The sequence below is a fragment of the Simochromis diagramma genome, unplaced genomic scaffold (genome assembly GCF_900408965.1).
Source record: "Simochromis diagramma unplaced genomic scaffold, fSimDia1.1 OVJJ01000299.1, whole genome shotgun sequence".
Lineage (NCBI taxonomy): Eukaryota > Metazoa > Chordata > Actinopteri > Cichliformes > Cichlidae > Simochromis > Simochromis diagramma.
The window spans coordinates 78,609-100,117 of record NW_024386795.1 but is presented as its reverse complement, the minus strand read 5'-3'; the positions used below and the strand labels follow the sequence as shown (position 1 = coordinate 100,117).

The 21,509-nt window shown below is 41.1% G+C and overlaps 1 protein-coding gene across 3 annotated transcripts in view; it reads right to left on the bottom strand.

Annotated features, from left to right (window-relative positions):
• Window positions 1-21,509, bottom strand: part of pacsin3 (protein kinase C and casein kinase substrate in neurons 3) — a 36,608-nt gene that overhangs the window by 6,175 nt on the left and 8,924 nt on the right. For 2 of the 3 annotated variants that reach the window (XM_040024800.1, XM_040024799.1), the window contains 7 exons: window positions 13,105-13,205; window positions 12,087-12,243; window positions 11,263-11,522; window positions 10,320-10,475; window positions 9,003-9,178; window positions 7,356-7,476; window positions 3,001-3,143 (listed from right to left, as the gene is read on the bottom strand). In XM_040024800.1, coding sequence (XP_039880734.1) covers window positions 3,001-3,143; window positions 7,356-7,476; window positions 9,003-9,178; window positions 10,320-10,475; window positions 11,263-11,522; window positions 12,087-12,243; window positions 13,105-13,158 — 1,067 coding nt within the window. In that variant the 5' untranslated portion in view covers window positions 13,159-13,205. The remainder of the gene's footprint in view (window positions 1-3,000; window positions 3,144-7,355; window positions 7,477-9,002; window positions 9,179-10,319; window positions 10,476-11,262; window positions 11,523-12,086; window positions 12,244-13,104; window positions 13,206-21,509) is intronic. The other variant, XM_040024801.1, reaches the window with a different exon arrangement.

Here is a 21,509-nt window from a genome sequence, read left to right as displayed (position 1 = left end):
TCAGTAAACACAACCAGAATTCATACATAAAGCACACGGGATTATAAGGGGCACTGTCGATTTTCAGAAAAATCAAAGGATTGATTTTAAGTGTGTCGTATTTTCCAAACAACACGGTAATAACGACGGCCCGCTAGCATGCTCTACCAAAAATAGTGCTTTGTTGTGTATCTGACGGATGAAAGCCAAACCAGTTCCACACCACTGAAGTTGCAGCATTCCCATATGGAAAAGATATATATAAATCTTATAAAGTTTGTATCTGTCTTGTGTCAAACTTGTATGAAAAGCATATAAGAGTGAAAACAGATATAAGATCCCTTGAAAAATTATATAATGAAACTTGTATGTTTTGGATACTTACTAAAACAATGTATGAAAGTAATGCGAAAGTGGCCACTTTCATGAGTAAATCATGTAAGCCTTATATGATTTACTCATGAAAGTGGCCACTTTCATGAGTAATCACATATAAGTTTTTACTATTTCTTTTCTGTATGGGTTTTTACAAACCAGTTCTGGTTCATCCGTTTCATTTAACGATCCGCTTTCGCTCTTCTCGTTCTGCATCGCCGCCATGTGCGTATGTAAACAAAGGCACTGCGCATGCGCGTTTTACCCATATTCTATCGCGAGATTTCATTTTCCTATCGTTGCCCAAAATTACACCGGTATTACCGTGAACGGTATGATACAGCCCAGCCCTAGTATCTGCAGCTATTCAGTAGAAAAATGAAAACCAAGAACTACTTAACTAGTCCCTGGTTTTGTCAGAGGTTTCATACTGTTACAAAGGGAGTTTTTCCTTCCTACTGTTGCCAAGTGCTTGCTCATCAGGGTCAGCTGATTGTTGGGTTTTTTTCTATGTTATTGAAGGGTCTTTAACTTACAATATAAAGCACCTTGAAGCAACTGTGGTTGAGATTTGGAGATATTGGGGGAAAAAAAATTGAAAGCACAACATATAAAGCACATCCCAAAAATCATATTTTAGAAATATTACCGCTGCAATTATCGTATTTGGCCATCAGAACCTGCACATTTGATTTTTAACCAAGTCTCCTGTATCATGGATAGTTTTCATAAAGCCAAATTGTTTCCTGTCATCTCTGGGGTTTATTTGTTGCAAAGTTTAAAAAAAAGAAAAAAAAGGGAGTATTGATTCCGTCAGAGGTCATACCAATAATAATTTATTGGTTAGTCAGCAACTGCTAAGTGCATGCTGTACTTGGCCTTTTTTTCACATGGAATATTTCACTCCCATTTCATGGATTCATCTCGCCGCCAGGTTCAGCTTTACAGGGAGTGCAGAATTATTAGGCAAATGAGTATATTGTCCACATCATCCTCTTCATGCATGTTGTCTTACTCCAAGCTGTATAGGCTCGAAAGCCTACTACCAATTAAGCACATTAGGTGATGTGCATCTCTGTAATGAGAAGGGGTGTGGTCTAATGACATCAACACCCTATATCAGGTGTGCATAATTTTTAGGCAACGTCCTTTCCTCTGGCAAAATGGGTCAAAAGAAGGACTTGACAGGCTCAGAAAAGTCAAAAATAGTGAGATATCTTGCAGAGGGATGCAGCAGTCTCAAAATTGCAAAGCTTCTGAAGCGTGATCATCGAACAATCAAGCGTTTCATTCAAAATAGTCAACAGGGTCGCAAGAAGCGTGTGGAAAAACCAAGGCACAAAATAACTGCCCATGAACTGAGAAAAGTCAAGCGTGCAGCTGCCAAGATGCCACTTGCCACCAGTTTGGCCATATTTCAGAGCTGCAACATCACTGGAGTGCCCAAAAGCACAAGGTGTGCAATACTCAGAGACATGGCCAAGGTAAGAAAGGCTGAAAGACGACCACCACTGAACAAGACACACAAGCTGAAACGTCAAGACTGGGCCAAGAAATATCTCAAGACTGTTTTTTCTAAGGTTTCATGGACTGATGAAATGAGAGTGAGTCTTGATGGGCCAGATGGATGGGCCCGTGGCTGGATTGGTAAAGGGCAGAGAGCTCCAGTCTGACTCAGACGCCAGCAAGGTGGAGGTGGAGTACTGGTTTGGGCTGGTATCATCAAAGATGAGCTTGTGGGGCCTTTTCGGGTTGAGGATGGAGTCAAGCTCAACTCCCAGTCCTACTGCCAGTTTCTGGAAGACACCTTCTTCAAGCAGTGGTACAGGAAGAAGTCTGCATCCTTCAAGAAAAACATGATTTTCATGCAGGACAATGCTCCATCACACGCGTCCAAGTACTCCACAGCGTGGCTGGCAAGAAAGGGTATAAAAGAAGAAAAACTAATGACATGGCCACCTTGTTCACCTGATCTGAACCCCATTGAGAACCTGTGGTCCATCATCAAATGTGAGATTTACAAGGAGGGAAAACAGTACATCTCTCTGAACAGTGTCTGGGAGGCTGTGGTTGCTGCTGCACGCAATGTTGATGGTGAACAGATCAAAACACTGACAGAATCCATGGATGGCAGGCTTTTGAGTGTCCTTGCAAAGAGAGGTGGCTATATTGGTCGCTGATTTGTTTTTGTTTTGTTTTTGAATGTCAGAAATGTATATTTGTGAATGTGGAGATGTTATATTGGTTTCACTGGTAAAAATAAATAATTGAAATGGGTTTATATTTGTTTTTTGTTAAGTTGCCTAATAATTATGCACAGTAATAGTCACCTGCACACACAGATATCCCCCTAAAATGGCTAAAACTAAAAACTACTTCCAAAAACATTCAGCTTTGATATTAATGAGTTTTTTGGGTTCATTGAGAACATGGTTGTTGTTCAATAATAACATTATTCCTCAAAAATACAACTTGCCTAATAATTCTGCACTCCCTGTATGGTCTGTGAGTAGACATTTCGACTATAGGAGGTTAAAAGATTACGTATACTGCTTTGTGAGTCAAGCGCAATTATCTCAACAGAGCACAGATGTTGGAGTTTATGTTATCATAAACTCCAACATCATGTCCACAGTGTCCTCCTACCTGCTGGTGTCCAGGGTAATGGGACTCGGTGGGACATTGCCTCCAGCAGAGGAGACGATGTTGGTGAGGGTCACCACGTTCTCCTCAGAGTTTCCACTGTGCATCTTCTTGCTGATGGAGCGACTTGCCTCTGGAGACCACTCCTGCACACAGACACACAGTCATTTACTTAAGCTTACACTGACTCAGGTCTTTGTCTCTTTATCAGTTTATGTCGACATAAGTGACACAAGTTTAATGAACACTCTGTTGATGCATCCACGGGAGTCAACAAAAGCCAGAGCTAGGCCTTTAAAGTATGCTGCTGTTGCATTCAGTTAAAGAAAGGATGATGATTTAAATGAAAGAAAATGTGCTACACTGCAGTGTTATGGATGCACGGATATGCAAATGGTTTGGTTTTGCAAAGTCAAACCAAAGACGTAGACGAGATCAGCAGTGCTGTGTGTTACAACACTTGTTAAGACTTCATCCAAAATGCGTTTCTCTTCAGATTCTGTAAGAAGCGCGTCAAATAACAGCTAAAAATCCGTGGAAGGATATGACAACAGCACCGGTGCTTTGTGTCACTGATAACGTTACCCAAGATGCAGCAAATTTTTGACATTACATGGTACTACTTGTCATTGTTGCACATTGTTGACCGTTTCAATTCAAAAACTGCTAAAGAACATAAGGCGTTATCTTCAGATCTCTTCTTTTGTCAAACCCACAGTGCTAAACTCAAAGGGAATCAGAGAGCTGCTGAAACTGACAAATATTCATATTAAAGATGTCGTATCAGAGACTCTCAGATTTTTAATGGACCTAAGAGATTTAAAAAAAATGATTGTCTTTGAAGTCCAGAAGTGCCTCATTAGTGTTGATGTCATGTTCTTAACACTTATCACCCAAGTTTTAAAATACAGACAATTATATATTGTAGTTTTACAGTCGAATATAAATGAGCAAGAACAATGAAAACCACATAGAGACACAAAGCTATATGAAAATATAATCACAACACAAAACACCTGAGAGTTTTAAATGTGAAACCAAATCTGAACAAAGTGCACTCTTAAAAAAAACAAAACAACAAAAAAAAACAATTCATAAGTTTCAACATGAAGCCCTGTCAATCTTTAGATCACACCCAGACCTAACGCACCATCATGTAATAGCAGGGTGCTGCTTGCAGGCGTAGGCAGCTGGGGATAGACTTGTTAGTATTAGCTCTCTTCAGAGGAACCTTGATCAGCAGGAGGTGTGTGTTCAGTGAGATACCACAGATATAATTAGACTTCTTGATAAGTGCTGTGTATAAGTTTCCCATCAAGTGAGGCCATCGTACAGCTCCTCCTCGCCTGATCTTTACGCAGTGGGGGAATCGTGCTTGGAGTTATGAATGAATATAGTTAACTGGAAGTCCTCGCAAGTTCAGACATGCGTGTGTGTGTGTTGGGACAAAGGCTCTCTGTTTGCATGTCAGCGGCACTGTGGGAATGCCAGGAGATTCCTCAGAGGACAGAAAAGACACTTATCCCTGCCAGGATCTTCCACTTGCTTACTTTTTGCAAAGAATAACTGAGGAAGGTAAAAGAAAAAAAAAGTGTTTACTTTGTCATCACTGCAATAATGTTAACCTAATAATCTTAAAATACAGAATCCAAAGATCAGACTCATTGATAACGCTGAAAATGTGCATGTGTGCAAAACCCAGGAACTGAGAAAAACAAATCTATATAAGGAAAGTGGAGAGATCCCTCCACCAGGACAGACAGACGTCCAGCAGATGTCAAGCAGCACAGCCGATGTACTTTACAATTACCAGCTCTGGCAGCTCTCAGACTAAACCATCTTCAGCTGTGTGCTACCACTCGAACGTCTCTACTAAAGCAGTAACGATGCTTCAGTTTTTATTAACCAAAACAAAAAACATACTTCAGAGAAAAGCTAAAGTATGTTTGATCAAACAAATGGATTTGAGATCATCCAAAAATCTGTCAGACTTTAAGTAACTGTGTTGTTTGCATGTTACATGTAGAGTCTTTTCTATAATTTGAAATTCAAAGCTCCAGGTCTGGAACAGTAAACATAGCGGGGCAGTGTGCGGCTGCCAGAAATAAAGGTGGAGGATGAGAGGCAAGAATCCAGATAATGTAAGAAGAGGCTCTGCCGAACCACGCACAGAGAGAAAATAGGACAGTACAACATTTACAATGTGTGACTCAGGAGCAGACAGCAAAGACGGTGGGGAAGTACGCAATATGTAACATTCTGGAGACATGTAAGAAGTCACTGTTTCTCTCTTTTGTGTTTTAAACAGTGAGATAAAAAGACTTCTTGAAACCAAACTTGGCGAGCACTTCATCATACAGACTACCGACTTCAAGTGCAGTTGCCCTACACTCCTAAATTTGCAATGCATATTGCAGTACCTAAAAATAATTACACTTCTAACAATACTGCTAAAACTGGTAACAGCTGTCAGTTTTCAAAGAAAGATACAATTTACACCGATCAGACAAAACATTACAAGCAAAGACAGGTGAAGTGAATCACAGTGGTTATCTCTTTACCATGGCACCTGTTGGTGGGTGGGATACTTTAGGGAACAAGTGAATATTTTTTCCTCAAAGTTGAGTGTTAGAAGAAAAATGGACAAGGATTTGAGTGAGTTTGAGAAGGACTAAATTGTGATGGCTAGATGACTGGGTCAGCGTCTCCAAAACTGCAGCTCTTATGGTGTGTTCTCAGTCTGCAGGGGTTAGTATCCATCAAAAGTGGTCCAAGAAAGAAACAGTGGTGGATGGATGTATGACCGGAAGGTTGGCCCATGTGGTCTAATCCAAGACACAAAAGTTAATGTTCGTTCTGAGAAACACCTGGCACCAGGATTCAGTATGTGAAGAAGGCAAGCTGGCAGAGGCAATGTGATGCTTTGGACAATGTTCTGCTGGGAAACCTTGGGTCCTGCCATCCATAAGGATGTTACTTTCACATGTACCACCTACCTAAGCATTGCTGCAGAGCATCTACAGCCTTTTATGGAAACAATATTCCCCGATGGCTTCTTTCAGCAGGATACTGCACTCTGCCACAAAGCAAAAATGGTTCAGGAATGGTTTGAGAAGCACAACAATGAGTTTAAGGTGTTTACTTGGCCTCCAAATTCCCCAGATCTCAGTCCCATTGGTGATCTGTGGGATGTGCTGGACAAAACTATACGATCCATGGAGGCTAACCTCAAAACTTACAGGACAACAGGATCTGTTACTAACATCTTGGTCCAGATACCACTGCTCGCCTTCAGGGCTACTTTGGCAGAAAAAAAAAAGGACCCACACAATTTTATGTCTTCTTGGTGTATACTCTATTTTTAAAAGAAAGGAATAATGAGTAACCGTTTCATTTCCACTAAAATACTCCAAACGATGGTTCTCCTTTGTATGATAAGAATCATATTCTATAATTAGGGTATTGTAGAATACGCTAATCTACCTTTCTTACAATGTAACTATTATGGACGTATGCAGAATATTACAGTATCCCAAGGGAAAAAACAACATGCCTGGGAAAACACAGTGTATGTAGTTTCTTTAATTCACGGCAAAACCCCAGGACCATGGAGAAAATTTTGGACATGTAACCCTGGCTGTGCAAATTAAACAAAAACTCAGAAAGTTTCCTTTAGGTTATTCTTGTTTTTTGAAAAAGAATTTACATGAAACGGTAGTTTCATTAAAAAACAAACAAACAAAAAAAACCCAAAAAACAATTTTGTCACATATGCTAAGCAGACTACAGAATCCTGAGACTCTAATCTGAATTCCTGCACAACAATCATTTGCACTGTTGTTTGTGTTTTTCCATATGTAAATATTTGTATTTATTGGTCCTGTCTGCAGCACTGAGGTGCAAGTTCCATTCCACTAGCAACTAATCTGTGTGTGTGTGTGTGTGTGTGTGTGTGTTCGACATTCCTAACCCCACTCAGAGCTTTCAGTCACAAAATGAGGCTTTCACTGAAACCCTGCTTAATATTCAGTCCGTCCCCTAAAACACACAGAGTCATGTTTCCATCTCCTCGGGAATTCAATGCAAATCACTACAATGTCCTTTAACAACCCCTAAAAGAATCATTTCCTCAACTTTAAATGGAGTCCTCAAACTCAAAGTTAATGATTTACAATATCTACATAATGAGTATTTAACCAAACTGAGGTCAAGTCCTGTTGAATGTGACCGTTTCAACAGATTTACGTTCCCACAGCACGGATAACGCACACACAGATGTAGATGACTGCACAGAAAAAAACAAAGCAAAACAAAATAATTCATGCGCGACAGGGTGAACAGAGTTTGTGTTCTCACACCTCAAACTGGGGCCAGTTCATGCTCATGCCCGGTCCGTGGGTGTTCCTCCACCATCTGAGGTCTTCAGTTTCGTTGGCTGCACGAATGGTCTGGCCCAGGTCCTGGTACAAGGCTTTGAAGCTAATGGACAGAAAGGGAATGAATAATCACATTGATTGACACTCTGTCATCAATCTGCAGACCATCTTTCATCTGACTTTGCACCCTGTAACGCATGCTTAGGGACGCTTGTCATTAACCCTGCTTCATGCTGCACAGGTACAGGGCAACGAAATGCAGTTTGCATCCAAGCACTTCTGGATGGATGCAAACTGCATTTCGTTGCCCTGTACCTGTGCATGTGCAATGACAATAAAGTTGAATTCTATTCATCAGGAAAAGACAGGTTTCCAAGTTGGGGATCTTCTAAAGTCATAAAAGATTACTTATTGAAGCAGGAAGCAGTTGTCAAAGAAAACAACAGACTGTACTTGCTGGTTGAACATGGAGAGAATTAAAATCGACACAGTGCATTTTGAATTTACAGTAGCAGGTTCCTGATAGGTCCTGTTTACTCACAGGGCTGGGCATCGAGAACCCTAGAGCCGTCATTTAAAGGTGGGATTTGAGATAAGATGAATGCACGCTGCATACTTTCTAATCAGCTTCATCAGCACTGAGCTGGTTTGTATACGCTCAGATATAACATGAAGGAAAAAAACAACAACAACAACAACAACAACAACATCTCTTCATCTACATCCAACCTTCCAAAGGAACAGCTGGTAAGAGGGCAGTTTTTCCCCCCCCCGACACACTCTCAAAGTGTTTTTTAATTTTTTGTTTTTTAAAGGATCTCAAACTTATCACAGAGATGGAACATGGGTTTTTGGGGGGATTTTCTTTCCACTCTCTGTAATATGTGCCAGGACGAACCATCTAGTGGACACAGATTTTGCACCAGTAGTTGAATATTATCCCACCATGTTTAAAGCCTTACTGACTAGTGTCACATGGGGGAGGTGGGTGAAAAAGTATTCCCATTGGTCCTTTATAAATTAACTCATCATCCAACGTGGTCTGCAGCCTCTAACTGACATAACACTAAAGGCTTAAACGAAAGCATACTGTAAAGGCTGTGAGTTATATGATATTATACAATTTCATATTTATTGTAGCTGCAGGAAAAATGCTCACTGTGGGACTAAAGAAACACGTGTTCAGGCTTTTTATTTGATCATTCCGACTCCTCAAATCTTTCTTAAGTAATGTTTTATGTACACATATATATCGGTGCTCTGGAATAAATACATGGATACCAGAGGAAGTCTCTCAGAGTTTAAAAAATACGTTCACACAGTGAGAAACTGCTCTTCAAAAGAGCAGTTTCTTCAAGGGTTAATTTGCTCAATATTTGGACAGAGTTGGCTGGACTTTGCCATGGTAACCATTATTGGTAAAGTTGCTTGTTTAAATAAAATATGAGGTCAACAGTTAATGGACAACAGCAAGAGTTTTCCATTAACCCCTGTGTACATACGCACATGTTCAGACCGACATCCGTGCCTTCGCAGCTCTGCATGCCTTCGCTGTGAGTCATGGATCGCTTGATTCGTGATCCACGTAATTTTGGATAAATAAATACAAGCATGTGGATTTTTCCTTACCTGTCTTTGGAGGATAGGTCAAGGTGTGTATGGATGTCGAGCAGGACATCTTTAAAGAAACACAGCCTCTTGCGCTCAGCCTCCTGGGTTAAGTCGAACACCTGCTCCATGTCCTCCATGTAGCGGGGGTTACAGCGGTTCAGCTCCTCCAAGGCCTTGGAGTAGCGCTCCTTTACCTGCCGTAAACACACACACACTGAGCTACTGCGTAGTAGTACACCAATGCGTGTTTTGTTAAATGCACCATTTCAATTACACTTCATGGTCTTACTCAGGTGCATGTGTCTTGCATGCTTCGAGTATATGTGCAAGACTGTCTGTTCCAAAGAGCAGAATAAAAACCTTTGGAAAGCAGCTATAAAGCTCGTTGTAGTTTTATTCTATTTTAATAATGAGACATTTCAAGCTTTATTCAGAATTGCATTTTTTGTTCAATCATTTAAGTGAATTTATTTTATCTAACATTATTTTATTTATGGATTTAAATCAGCTTCCAGTGTAGTTCAGATGAATTAAAATCCTAAAGCAAACTACAAGAACAACTGAACAGGGTGTTTACCTCTCTTGTAATAAAAAAATATTCAAAGTGACAAAAGAACTCAACTTTTCCATATTTCCGGATTTATCTAAGAGACTTTGAATAATACTTAATGTCAAGAGTGCAAGAGTGACCAACTGAATTCTGGGAGTTTCTTTTTATTATGCACACAGTATGAACAGCTCTCCATCATTAGTAAGTATTATTTACACTGATAACATGCCGTTGACTAGAACCCACCATAATAAGACTGTCTTCTTCTTCTTCTGTGAACTCTTGTAAGAACCCACTGAATAAAATATTTAAATATCTTAATGATTACATAAAGTGTGCAGTGATTAAACACAGCAGATACCAACACGGGGCGCTGAGACTGGTTGAGACAAGTGATTGAAGACTGAAGGCTTTTTTGGATGTATTTTTCTTCAAGCTGTGAATGAGTAATGATATTGGATTTCATTTCCTTGTTGAGATCAACATTGCTCAAGAGGTCCTTGGCTGCCTGACAACGCTGTGCGTACTAAATGAACACGTCTCAGGATTTCCTTCGTTTTTTTGTTGTTTGGTTGATCATTTCCCTCTCCGGGTCCTGGAGCTACTCCTCAACCGTTGGGTTTGTTACAAGTGGAAAGTCGAGGAGACAAGTCCGGTCATGTTTCAAAGTTAAAAAACATACACAGGTATGTTTTTCTGGAGTCAGACACACCCAGACTGGTACAAGAGGAGCTATGTATGGGACTCTGTTTATATGTACGTGTTCATGTGTGTGTGCATCGTACTTTCTCGGTGTCCTGGTTGCAGCGCTCCACCCGGGTTGTGTATTTGCGAACTTCCTCTTGTGACTTGGTCGGGTCAGCCTTGGCGTGCGCCTCCCTGTTAGCCGCCGTCCACTCCTCTTTCCTGGCCTGATGGTAACTCTTCTTAGTTGACTCCACCTGGACACACGCACGTGTTAAACACTTGCTATAAACTCAGTAAAGACTAAACTTCAATTTTTTCCAAAAATGTACCCGTCTCTCCTCATTGACACATCAGATGTAATATCAGAACCATGACTCACTCACATCCATTCAACAACTGTGATAATATTACCTCAAATACAATCACCTATGACGTAATAGCTGCATTCAACCACTGTGTTATCTTATACGACAATCTTATAAAAGGAAAAAGAAGAAGGGAAGTTTATTCACCGACACTATAGTCAAAAGAAGCACTTACTTTAGTGATTCACAACCTTGCCATTTCGCATTTAAGTCCAATTATGTCCCTTTTTGTAGAGGAATTGCTAAATTCCAGTCTATGAGGGTCTGCAGTAGTCCCAAACTTATAGTGGACTGATTCCAGTATTTTATCTCGGTCCTGATGCACAATGGTCACTGTGAAGATGGCAAGTGGCTGTGAGATCCCCGTTTTTCATGCAAATATTTTAACAAGACTACAAGTCACACTGTCACAATAATTGTGTCTGCGCCACAGTCTCCAGTTTTCCATAGTGTGACTGTAGCATAAAGCAACTTCATGTGTGACATTTGCTAAGAGGATGTGTAGACAGTTGCTGGCTTTCCTTTCAACGACAAACTTTGTAGACACTGGCCATTTGCAAGTATTCACTACAGTCACGTCATCTCCATTAAATCCCATTAGTGTGTACTGCAGCCACTCACTGATGCAGACTGCCCTACAGACCAACGTCAGAAAATCTACTGAGGCCGCCCTCACCTCCTTCAGCTTACGGACCCAGGGCTTCTGAGCTTTGCGGAAGCCATCATCCGCGTCCTTCGTCTCTCTGAAACCTCCCATCATTTGCTTGTGGAAGGCCTCTTTTTGCCAGCTGCGTACTTTCTCGCCGTCCTCACCCACCAGCTGCTCCCGCAGCTCCATGTGCAGCTCGCTGAGTCGGTCAGCCGCTTGCATGAAGGCATGCCAAGCCTTCTCCAGTGTACCATACTGAGGCCCTAAATAAACGTGAGAAAGCGCCCCTTCAGGTTATCACTAAATAAAAATCACTCGTCCCCATTTGTCTACATGTTTACACAATTAATTGTAGGTCAGTGTTTTGAAACTTCGCCTGTGGATATTTTGATGGGGATTTCCATAAACATCGTGAGCTTTGCTACCAAATTAAAGATGGATGACTTAATTTATTAGATGATGAACAAAATATTAACTTGTAACAAATTTAGCCAGCTAAGTTATCATCTTGGTCATATTTAAATAGAAATCCCAAACATATCCCATTTATATCATAAATGTGACATTTGCAATTCCTGTGTTTTTATATATATACATACACACACACACACTCTGACCTGCAGTTCTTTGAAAGGGCCCTTGAGACCAGGCTAATCCCCACAGGCCCCCAAAATGATCACCATATTTAAAATCTCTGCGAAAATCTCTACTGATGCACTTTTCTAACTAAGCTAGCCCATGCTAGCGTTGGCCAATAACGTCATAATTTCTATCCAAATGTGGTGACGTCTGATGGAAACTAACTGGTGGCTATATCCACTCTTTTATAAAAAGCTAGCATTTAAACTCACCTTTCTCCACAACAACCCTCCACCTCTTGGCCCAGTCACTCAGCTGAAGAGCGTAGTGCTTTTCTATCTTTGCTCTCTCCTGGAAGCAGGTGACTAGCTCATTGCACAGCCTGTGGCCATCGTCAATCCGCTTTACCGTCCTTTTGTAGTTCCCCGGCTGCAGAGACACACCAACGAACCAAACAGGAGCGAGGAAATAGAACAGCGTCAGTCACTCCCCGAGTTCTATTCATGTCATCGTTGTATCTAGACATTAGCAACAACAGTTTGGACTGAAGCATATTTGGTGGATAAATGATATAGAGATGATCGAAACTGAGATTAAAAAACAAAAAAGGGGAGACAAAAGGTAATACAGCCACTGGAGATGAGAGTGTGTATTTTTCCCAACATGGAAGGCTGTGAACAAGTCAGTCTTCGGTCTTTAGATAAAAGCATGTAATGAGACCCGGCTGACTGACACACTGACTTATCTGGCTGCTTCAGCCTCTTAGTTATTCTGCATTCAGGTGCTGTTGAATCAGCTAAATAGACATGCTCCCAGTTTGGCACATTTAGATAACTATCAGTCTCCTGCAATAAAGCACTCCGTACATGAAGGTCATGGTGTCCAGAGTGTGCTGAACACATTGAGCCAGGTGTTGATCCTTTCATAGGCTAGAGTTGGTGGTGTTAAATCGCAGTGATTTGGAAAACATTTAAACAGTGAAAAACATGAAAGGTTGAAAATTTTAAAAAAATATTCAAAAAGGATGTTTTTTAATTTGAATTTTCAAAAAAGTTGAAAGACGGGCCAGAAAAGACTGGTAAAGTTGCGTAACCCCAATAAGAAAAAAAGCAACTTGTTGGAAAGCTCACAACTTGTTAGGTTAATTAGTAGCATGAGTGGGTAGAAACCTGTGTCTGCAGGCTGAAACACTGCAGCTATAATAAGACTCAGACCATAAAAAGTTAAGTGTTGTTTTAAGTTTTGTAGAGCGGCTGATGTACGACAGCAATTAAAGTGTTACTACTGTACCTCCCAGAAGCTCTCAGAGCTCCCCAGCTCACTTAGGTCTCCATTAGAAGACATCTTGGGGTCGGCCCCACAGCACAGAATGATGGCGGCTACAGAAGAAACTGAGGAGGAGAAAAACCCGAAAGAAGCATGAAAGAGAGAAAAAAAAAAAATTTAATTAAATTTTAACAGGTTCACTGACATGATCTTGTTTGATTCCAAGTACATCTATGCACTTCAACTTTCTACTCCAAATTAAAAAGCCCTAACTGGAAAAAGCCTGGTTAAGCAGAGTAACAGCGGCCGACACTTAATTTAAAAACAATGAAACTTTAAAACATAATTTTTAAGGAATGAGTCTACCTGCTCTATGAATACGTGACAGCTCATTTCATCTCTCTGTATATTTATTCTCGAGCACCAGTTGGTTTGTTTGCCTAGTGATGCTTTCTGGGAAATCCACAGCTCAGCCCTCATCTTGGACTTGTGACAAGATACGGCTGTTTCACACTCAGACTCTGATAAACACTGATGTCCTGGAGACGGTGTTTTACCCTGACATAATCATACACTTCACTACAAGCATAAATCAAGTACACACCATCATTATCCCCAGACCGAAAGCCTAATAGAGGAAGCAAAATGACCTTTTTTGCTTACTTGAGGTCACCTTTGAAAACAGCTGCGTAAAATAATTTTTAAAAATGTTTTAAAGCTGCAGGTGTTATCATGGACAGGAAACAGGAAAAATAACTTAAGCAAACACTGAAGAGATGTTAAGAGCTTGAAGTCCTACAGTTACATGACAAATGGGACAAACTGCACCTCCTAACTTATAATCATGTAATATGATCGAAAGGTCAACAAGCGCAGTCCAAGGCTGCATGCTTTCACCTGTCTGAAAATTCATGCAGAAAGTGAATCTCTGGATCCAGATTAACTTGCGATATTTTCTCGAGAACATCACAACCAGGTTTCCCCATTTTTTTCTTATGTCATATTCATATTAATTTGTCAAAATATGATGTGAAATTTAAATTTTATTAAATAATCCTGCTGACACGGACACATTTTAGACAACCTCCTTGTCAAGAGGATCGGTACGGAAGAGGATTAGGGCCACTGGAGAAAAAAAAAGAAAAAAAAGAATTCTGACTTTTTTGTCAGAATTCTGAGATTAAAGTCAGAATTCTTTTTTTTTTTTTTTTTCTCCAGTGGCCCTAATCCTCTTCCGTAGATCAGGAACATTTGTGGCCATTCAGGATTTCCTTAGAGGATGTTTCTTAAAAAGACGTGTCTCCTCTTTTTCTGGGGTTATCAAACCCAGTAGTCTCCAGTCTTATTGCTCCACTGTAAGCAGCTCTACAGTTTCAGCTTCTGGCAAACTGCAGCTCCACATCAGCTGACACAGAAAGCCAAAGAGCCCTCACTGCTCTCTGACCTCAGGGCTGCTCTGCTCAGTTTGTTTTTTTGCACAGAGCTGGATGGTGTGCGTCCTACAAATGCCAATACCCTGTCGTGCGCAGTCGGTTCACTCCTGTTTATACACAATGGACTTCTTTCAGATGACAGGAAGCACAACATTTCTACAAAAATCAAGCTAATAAGAAAGGAAAAAATAAATAACTTGGTGAGTTGACATCTATATTTGTTTGGAGGACTGAGTACTGTAGTTTCAGCCTGCAGATGAGTTGACTCGTGTGACACCAGTGGCAGGAACGCACATGATACCAACTATGTGCATCTATGGCCCATCCCAATGCACAGAAAACACAAACAGGGAAACTAATTAACAGACTGTTGCTTTGTGTATTCTCACTACAAACAATCCCTTTTTGTGAAATACTTTCTTAAAAGCAAAGCACGATGCACAACTGTGCAAAACCAAAGAGCAAACCTGCATTTTAAATTCAGCTGCAACTGAACTCGAGGGGATTTATTTTTTACATTTTGTAGCTCTGCAGGAACTCTACCAACAGTTTATTGTGACCTGGCTTTCCCATACATCCACTTCCTCCGTGTTATCCTCCAATTGGACAAAACCCTTTGTCAAGGCCAGGCGGTTTCCTGTTGCAGATACAACAACTTGTCAAACACGCCATTACTCGAGGTCTAGCGGCTCACTTAACCTCAACACAAACTCAAATCTCACCTCTTGCTAAAAGTTAAAAGATTCGTGTGCCACATTTTGGTCTGCAAGCAGCTAATGCCAATGTAATAACTGATACACAAAACATACATAACCTTTCAAACTGTCAGACCAGTCCAAAGAGTTTAGACCATACCCATCTTTACAAACATTATAAACAAAAACAAACTCTATATGTGGAGTTAGAAATGCATTAAAAATGAGAAGGAGCATGGCATGAGGGGTTCAAAGTGGAGAGGCCCTTTACCACACTACTTGCAGCACCCATTACCCAGGGCTTGTGGGTCAGACCACAGACATCTTCAAATTTAAATTCCATCTGGATCTACACAACACTAAGCAGCAATCTCTGGGGTACAAGCCTCCGTGGACAGTTTCCTCAGGGTGTTTTAACTGGCAGGTGGACACCTGCAGGAGTCAACTGCTTAGTTTACGAATCAGAATGAGTGCACTGGACCTCCCCACCCTGTCTGTGGTGTTTTTAATGGAAGGATCTAACACAGAACATGACTTGCATGTTGCAGTCAGAGTTTGTGGATACAACTTGTTGCTCGATCTGATATTGCCATGTTGGTGCCATTCCTGGATCAACAACACTAATATTAGTCCAGACTCAACAATGCAAGTGACCAGTCACACTATAGTGATGTCACAGTTTTGCGACGTGGAAACATCATCCCATGACACATCAAAAAATAACCCTAACTATAGCCCTATAACCATAACCACAATCATAACCCAACCCAAACCCTGATCCTAAACCCCCTAAGTTCTGTAAGTTGCATCTTGCAACTATAGCATGTTGGAGTTATCTGTACACCTGGAGTGGCCACGGATTACAAAACACCTTCTCTGGTAGTTCCCACTGCAATAGAAAAGTATGAACTCAAAGAGCTTTATTGTCAAATAAAATATTGTATTTTGACACTTAAATTAAGTTTTCGTACAATGCAGCTGAATGACATGTTGGTGTTAAAGTTAGAAATAAACACAAAGAGATCAGTTGTAAGACACAACAATGGGGAGATGTAGATGAAGAGAAAGAGCTGCCAATAATGTAGCCTGATTTCAATAAATAACTGCCTCTTTTCTAAAGACAAGTAAAATAAATATATAAATGAACTGTAACTAGTTTAAAGAGATTTTTCCCTAAACCGTTTACTATGTGCATCATTTTCTAGAAGTTTGATCACTGTTTGAATATTTTCTCTGTGAGACCATGCTCTACAAGTTCGACTTGACAAGACTGAGAGGTTCCCGATTATTTTTCCTCCTTCCTGAGTCTCACATTGTTCACTCTCACCGTAAATAACTCCCAATGTGTCAGTGCTGGGAGCAGACCAGTGCTAAATTAGGTGCAGAGTACAACAGTAGCCTTGGTGAGATCTGCAGGGAACAATGTGGGAGTGAACATAAATTAGCTTTGCAGTTTTGCCAGTTATGCAACAACAGAGTAGCAAGCCTTCACTTAGGGCAGATATCTGAGTTAACCATGAATAAAAAGGACATAGCTCTCATATGTAATTGTAGGTGTCTGACTGTGTGTAGGGGTGTGGTGTGTCTGAGGAGAGGAGTGACGTTCCAAATTAACCAAAAGCTGATGATCCAAAAACACACCGTAACACCACACCTCCCACACATTTAATCCACATCAGGCAGTGAGTGAAATCAACAAAAGGATAACCGTGTATATGAGTGTCACTGCTGAGTGTTAAGTATGTCAATAACAGCAGAGGCATCTGCCACCAGCGTGCTGGGACATGAGGCACTATGTGAAAATGGACTTGGCCCTGGATTGCCAATTACTGCTTCTTTGGAAGTTCAACAGAGGCTTAACCAAAACAGCTTTATGATGGAGGGTATGACAACATGACAGTAGTCAATATTGTAGAGCCTCAAAATGGTTGTAGAGCTTGGAAAATTTTGGCGGGAGGACTGAAGAGGTTATTTCACATGTTTACAGGTTGACACCAGAATTTGTGCAACATGCTCAGCAGATAGTTGGTAGAGATGAGGAGCATTTTGAAATACATTTTAGTCCAAAAAGTTACAACATTCATGTGGTCTAAAGAGAACTGCTTTTAGGTAGGGGAGCACAGAGCAGCCTGCTAATAAAGGCTTTTTATATTTTGCTTCTAGTGTTTTAATACTATGCCCAACCTTGTATCATCCAACAGTAAACGATGATTTGAATCAGTATTTTAATCCTAAATGAAACGTTGCCAAACTGTTAATCACATCTAGCCAGTGTGTTTTTTAACTCAGCCCAAACTTTAAACTAGAATTAACCTAAACCATTTACGTTTCTGCTCTTTCACTTCTCTTCTTTTAAAACACACACACACACACACACACACACACACACACACACACACACCTCTGATTACCACTGGGACCACTGTTGCCTTCACCTCCCACATCTTCTCTAGCTCTTCTTAGTTCTTGGCAGGAACAATCTTCACGTGTTCCTTCTTCCCGATGTTGCTATTACTTGGTACAGTGGGGCAAAAAAGTATTTAGTCAGCCACCGATTGTGCAAGTTCCCCCACTTAAAATGATGACAGAGGTCAGTAATTTGCACCAGAGGTACACTTCAACTGTGAGAGACAGAATGTGGAAAAAAAATCCATGAATCCACATGGTAAGATTTGTAAAGAATTTATTCGTAAATTAGGGTGGAAAATAAGTATTTGGTCACCTCAAACAAGGAAAATCTCTGGCTCTCACAGACCTGTAACGTCTTCTGTAAGAAGCTTTTCTGTCCCCCACTCGTTACCTGTATGAATGGCACCTGTTTGAACTCATCATCTGTACAAAAGACACCTGTCCACAGCCTCAAACAGTCAGACTCCAAACGCCGCCATGGCCAAGACCAAAGAGCTTTCGAAGGACACCAGGAAAAGTATTGTAGACCTGCACCAGACTGGGAAGAGTGAATCTACAATAGGCAAGCAGCTTGGTGTGAAAAAATCAACTGTGGGAGCAATCATCAGAAAATGGAAGACATACAAGACCACTGATAATCTCCCTCGATCTGGGGCTCCACGCAAGATCTCATCCCGTGGGGTCAAAATGATCATGAGAACGGTGAGCAAAGATCCCAGAACCACACGGGGGGACCTGGTGAATGACCTGCAGAGAGCTGGGACCAAAGTAACAAAGGTCACCATCAGTAACACACTACAACGGCAGGGAATCAAATCCCGCAGTGCCAGACGTGTTCCGCTGCTGAAGCCAGTGCATGTCCAGGCCCGTCTGAAGTTTGCCAGAGAGCACATGGATGATACAGCAGAGGATTGGGAGAATGTCATGTGGTCAGATGAAACCAAAGTAGAACTTTTTGGTATAAACTCAACTCGTCGTGTTTGGAGGAAGAAGAATACTGAGTTGCATCCCAAGAACACCATACCTACTGTGAAGCATGGGGGTGGAAACATCATGCTATGGGGCTGTTTTTCTGCCAAGGGGACAGGACGACTGATCCGTGTTAAGGACAGAATGAATGGGGCCATGTATCGTGAGATTTTGAGCCAAAACCTCCTTCCATCAGTGAGAACTTTGAAGATGAAACGAGGCTGGGTCTTCCAACATGACAATGATCCAAAACACACCGCCCGGGCAACAAAGGAGTGGCTCCGTAAGAAGCATTTGAAAGTCCTGGAGTGGCCTAGCCAGTCTCCAGACCTCAACCCCATAGAAAATCTGTGGCGGGAGTTGAAAGTCCGTGTTGCTCGGCGACAGCGCCAAAACATCACTGCTCTCGAGAAGATCTGCATGGAGGAATGGGCCAAAATACCAGCTACTGTGTGTGCAAACCTGGTGAAGACCTATAGTAAACGTTTGACCTCTGTTATTGCCAACAAAGGTTATGTTACAAAGTATTGAGTTGCATTTTTGTTATTGACCAAATACTTATTTTCCACCCTGATTTACGAATAAATTCTTTACAAATCTTACCATGTGGATTCATGGATTTTTTTTTCACATTCTGTCTCTCACAGTTGAAGTGTACCTCTGGTGCAAATTACTGACCTCTGTCATCATTTTAGGTGGGGGGACTTGCACAATCGGTGGCTGACTAAATACTTTTTTGCCCCACTGTATAGCTAAATCTATTACTATAATCCTCTTCCTCTGCTTGTCCATCACTACTATGGCTGGTTGGTTAGCCATCACCAGTTAGTCGTTGGGCATTTTTGCATAGCCTTACATGGGGTTTTGTCTGGTGTTGGCGACCCCATCTTGTGTTCTTGTGCTGCCATGATTAGTGCTTCTGTGCTGTCTTTCAGTCCATCTTTGTTCAGCCATTAGTAGAATTTCTTGATATCTGCCACTTCTTCTATCTAGCGCTGGTAGATACCGTGCAGGGGCCTGTCCTTCCGTGACAGATCCTTGTCTTGCTCCTCCTTTTCCCCCCCTCTGGGGTGTGTATGTATATGTGGATGTTAATCAGTTTCAGCTGCTTTGGCGACTAGGGTCAGTGTCACTACTAGTAGTGTGAGGCAATACCTAGACCCTACAGAGGTTGCAGAGGCCAACTTAGTGGCCGAACAATCACAATGGCACATCAATACATGCCATTTCTAGAAGGTTTGCTGCCAGAGTTACTCTAGGAGAGCTGGACAGAGCCATAAGGGTCTTGAACCATCAGCAGGACTGATATTTGTTCCTTTGTGCAAGGAGGAATTGGATGAGCACTGCCAGAGCTACAAAATGACCTCCAGCAGGCTACTGGTATAAATGTCTTTTGTTAAATTTCATTTCTAAAACTAAGTCAGACAGACACAGTGAGCATTGGAAGGAAGATCCCATAAAGTCTCAGGAGCGTGTCTGTGTCTGTATACAGCAGTCACACATTACCCACAACCTACATTAAAGGGATTAGACTGTTTAGTCTAAAGCAGGCAGACAGACAGACATTATTAGCTGGACACAGTAACCTGTGCTGAACATACCATTACTAGGGATTGGTACTAAGGACTTGTATTATACTGTTACTGATTCTGTAAGTCTTTGGGTAGTTGTTTACATCTGAAGCAGTGCTTGTACAACAAAGAGTCAGTGTAGCTACCTGGTGTATGGAGGACATGTTTAATTTCATGAACAAAATAAACTTCAATCCATAGAGGAAAAAGATGGAAAATTCCACATACCTAACATAAGACTTTCTAAGTAATTTCCTGTGATTGGTCCATGAGGATTTAGAGAGGTCATAGATCCTGAATGATCCATGAACAGATGGTCAGATGAGTGTGTTTGGTTTATGTGGAGAGTTCATTTGACCCCTTCATCTGGCTGTGGTTGTGTTGTTTGAGAATGTTTACTTGCTTCTGGTCACTTATCGTGAACTTGGGTTCAATCCCCTCAGTGCGAGCCAATTCACAAACACAGGGAAAACAGACCAATTCTGCTGAACTGCAAACAGTATAGTCCGACAGTGAAGAGGGTTTTTCAGAGGTTACATGAGTAGTGAGTTTGTACACCCACAAGACAACAAAATGTGTGCCATATGCTCTCAAACAAACAGATTTGTTTATGATAACTGCCAAGAACTTAGCTTCTACTCTTTCTGATAACTTGCTCAGATGACAGATTTTTTTTTGTATTGGCCAATTGAGATTTCTTAATTTCTCTCTCTCACACACACACACACACACACACACACACACACACACACACACACACACACACACACACACACACACACACACACACACACACACACACACACACACACACACACACACACACACAATTACTGTTACAATAGTGGAAACCCATATTAAACATTACCCAAGTAACATACTATGAGGTTTGTGTGTGTAGTTTCTATGAGCCAAAAGTTCAGGCTTCACTATAATCCCCTTTTCAACTCGTGGATTGCTATCAAAGTAAAAAAAAGACAACAACAAAAAAAAAAAAAACAGTTCTGGCAGTGAGGACATAAGCCCCACCCACCTGCCAGTCAAACCCTTTGTTTACAGGGTGCAGCCAATCCCAAAACTAAGGGTAAAGAGAAAGAGATACTAAAACTGTTTATTTCAGATAACGAATAAACTTTGGTGTTTTCCCAAGGCACAGTACGAGTTAAATAAGGATTATTTTGAACAGTAAATCATGCAAAGCTACTCTGGTAGAGTCTAAGAATACAATTTGGCTCTGCTTTATAATAGGGCATAATTACTTCTGGGCAGATCCAGGCGAGTTATTCCCTCACTGAAATGTTTTGAAAGATGTCTTCCATCGCAGCTGAAAGAATGTTTTGTCAGAGTGGCCT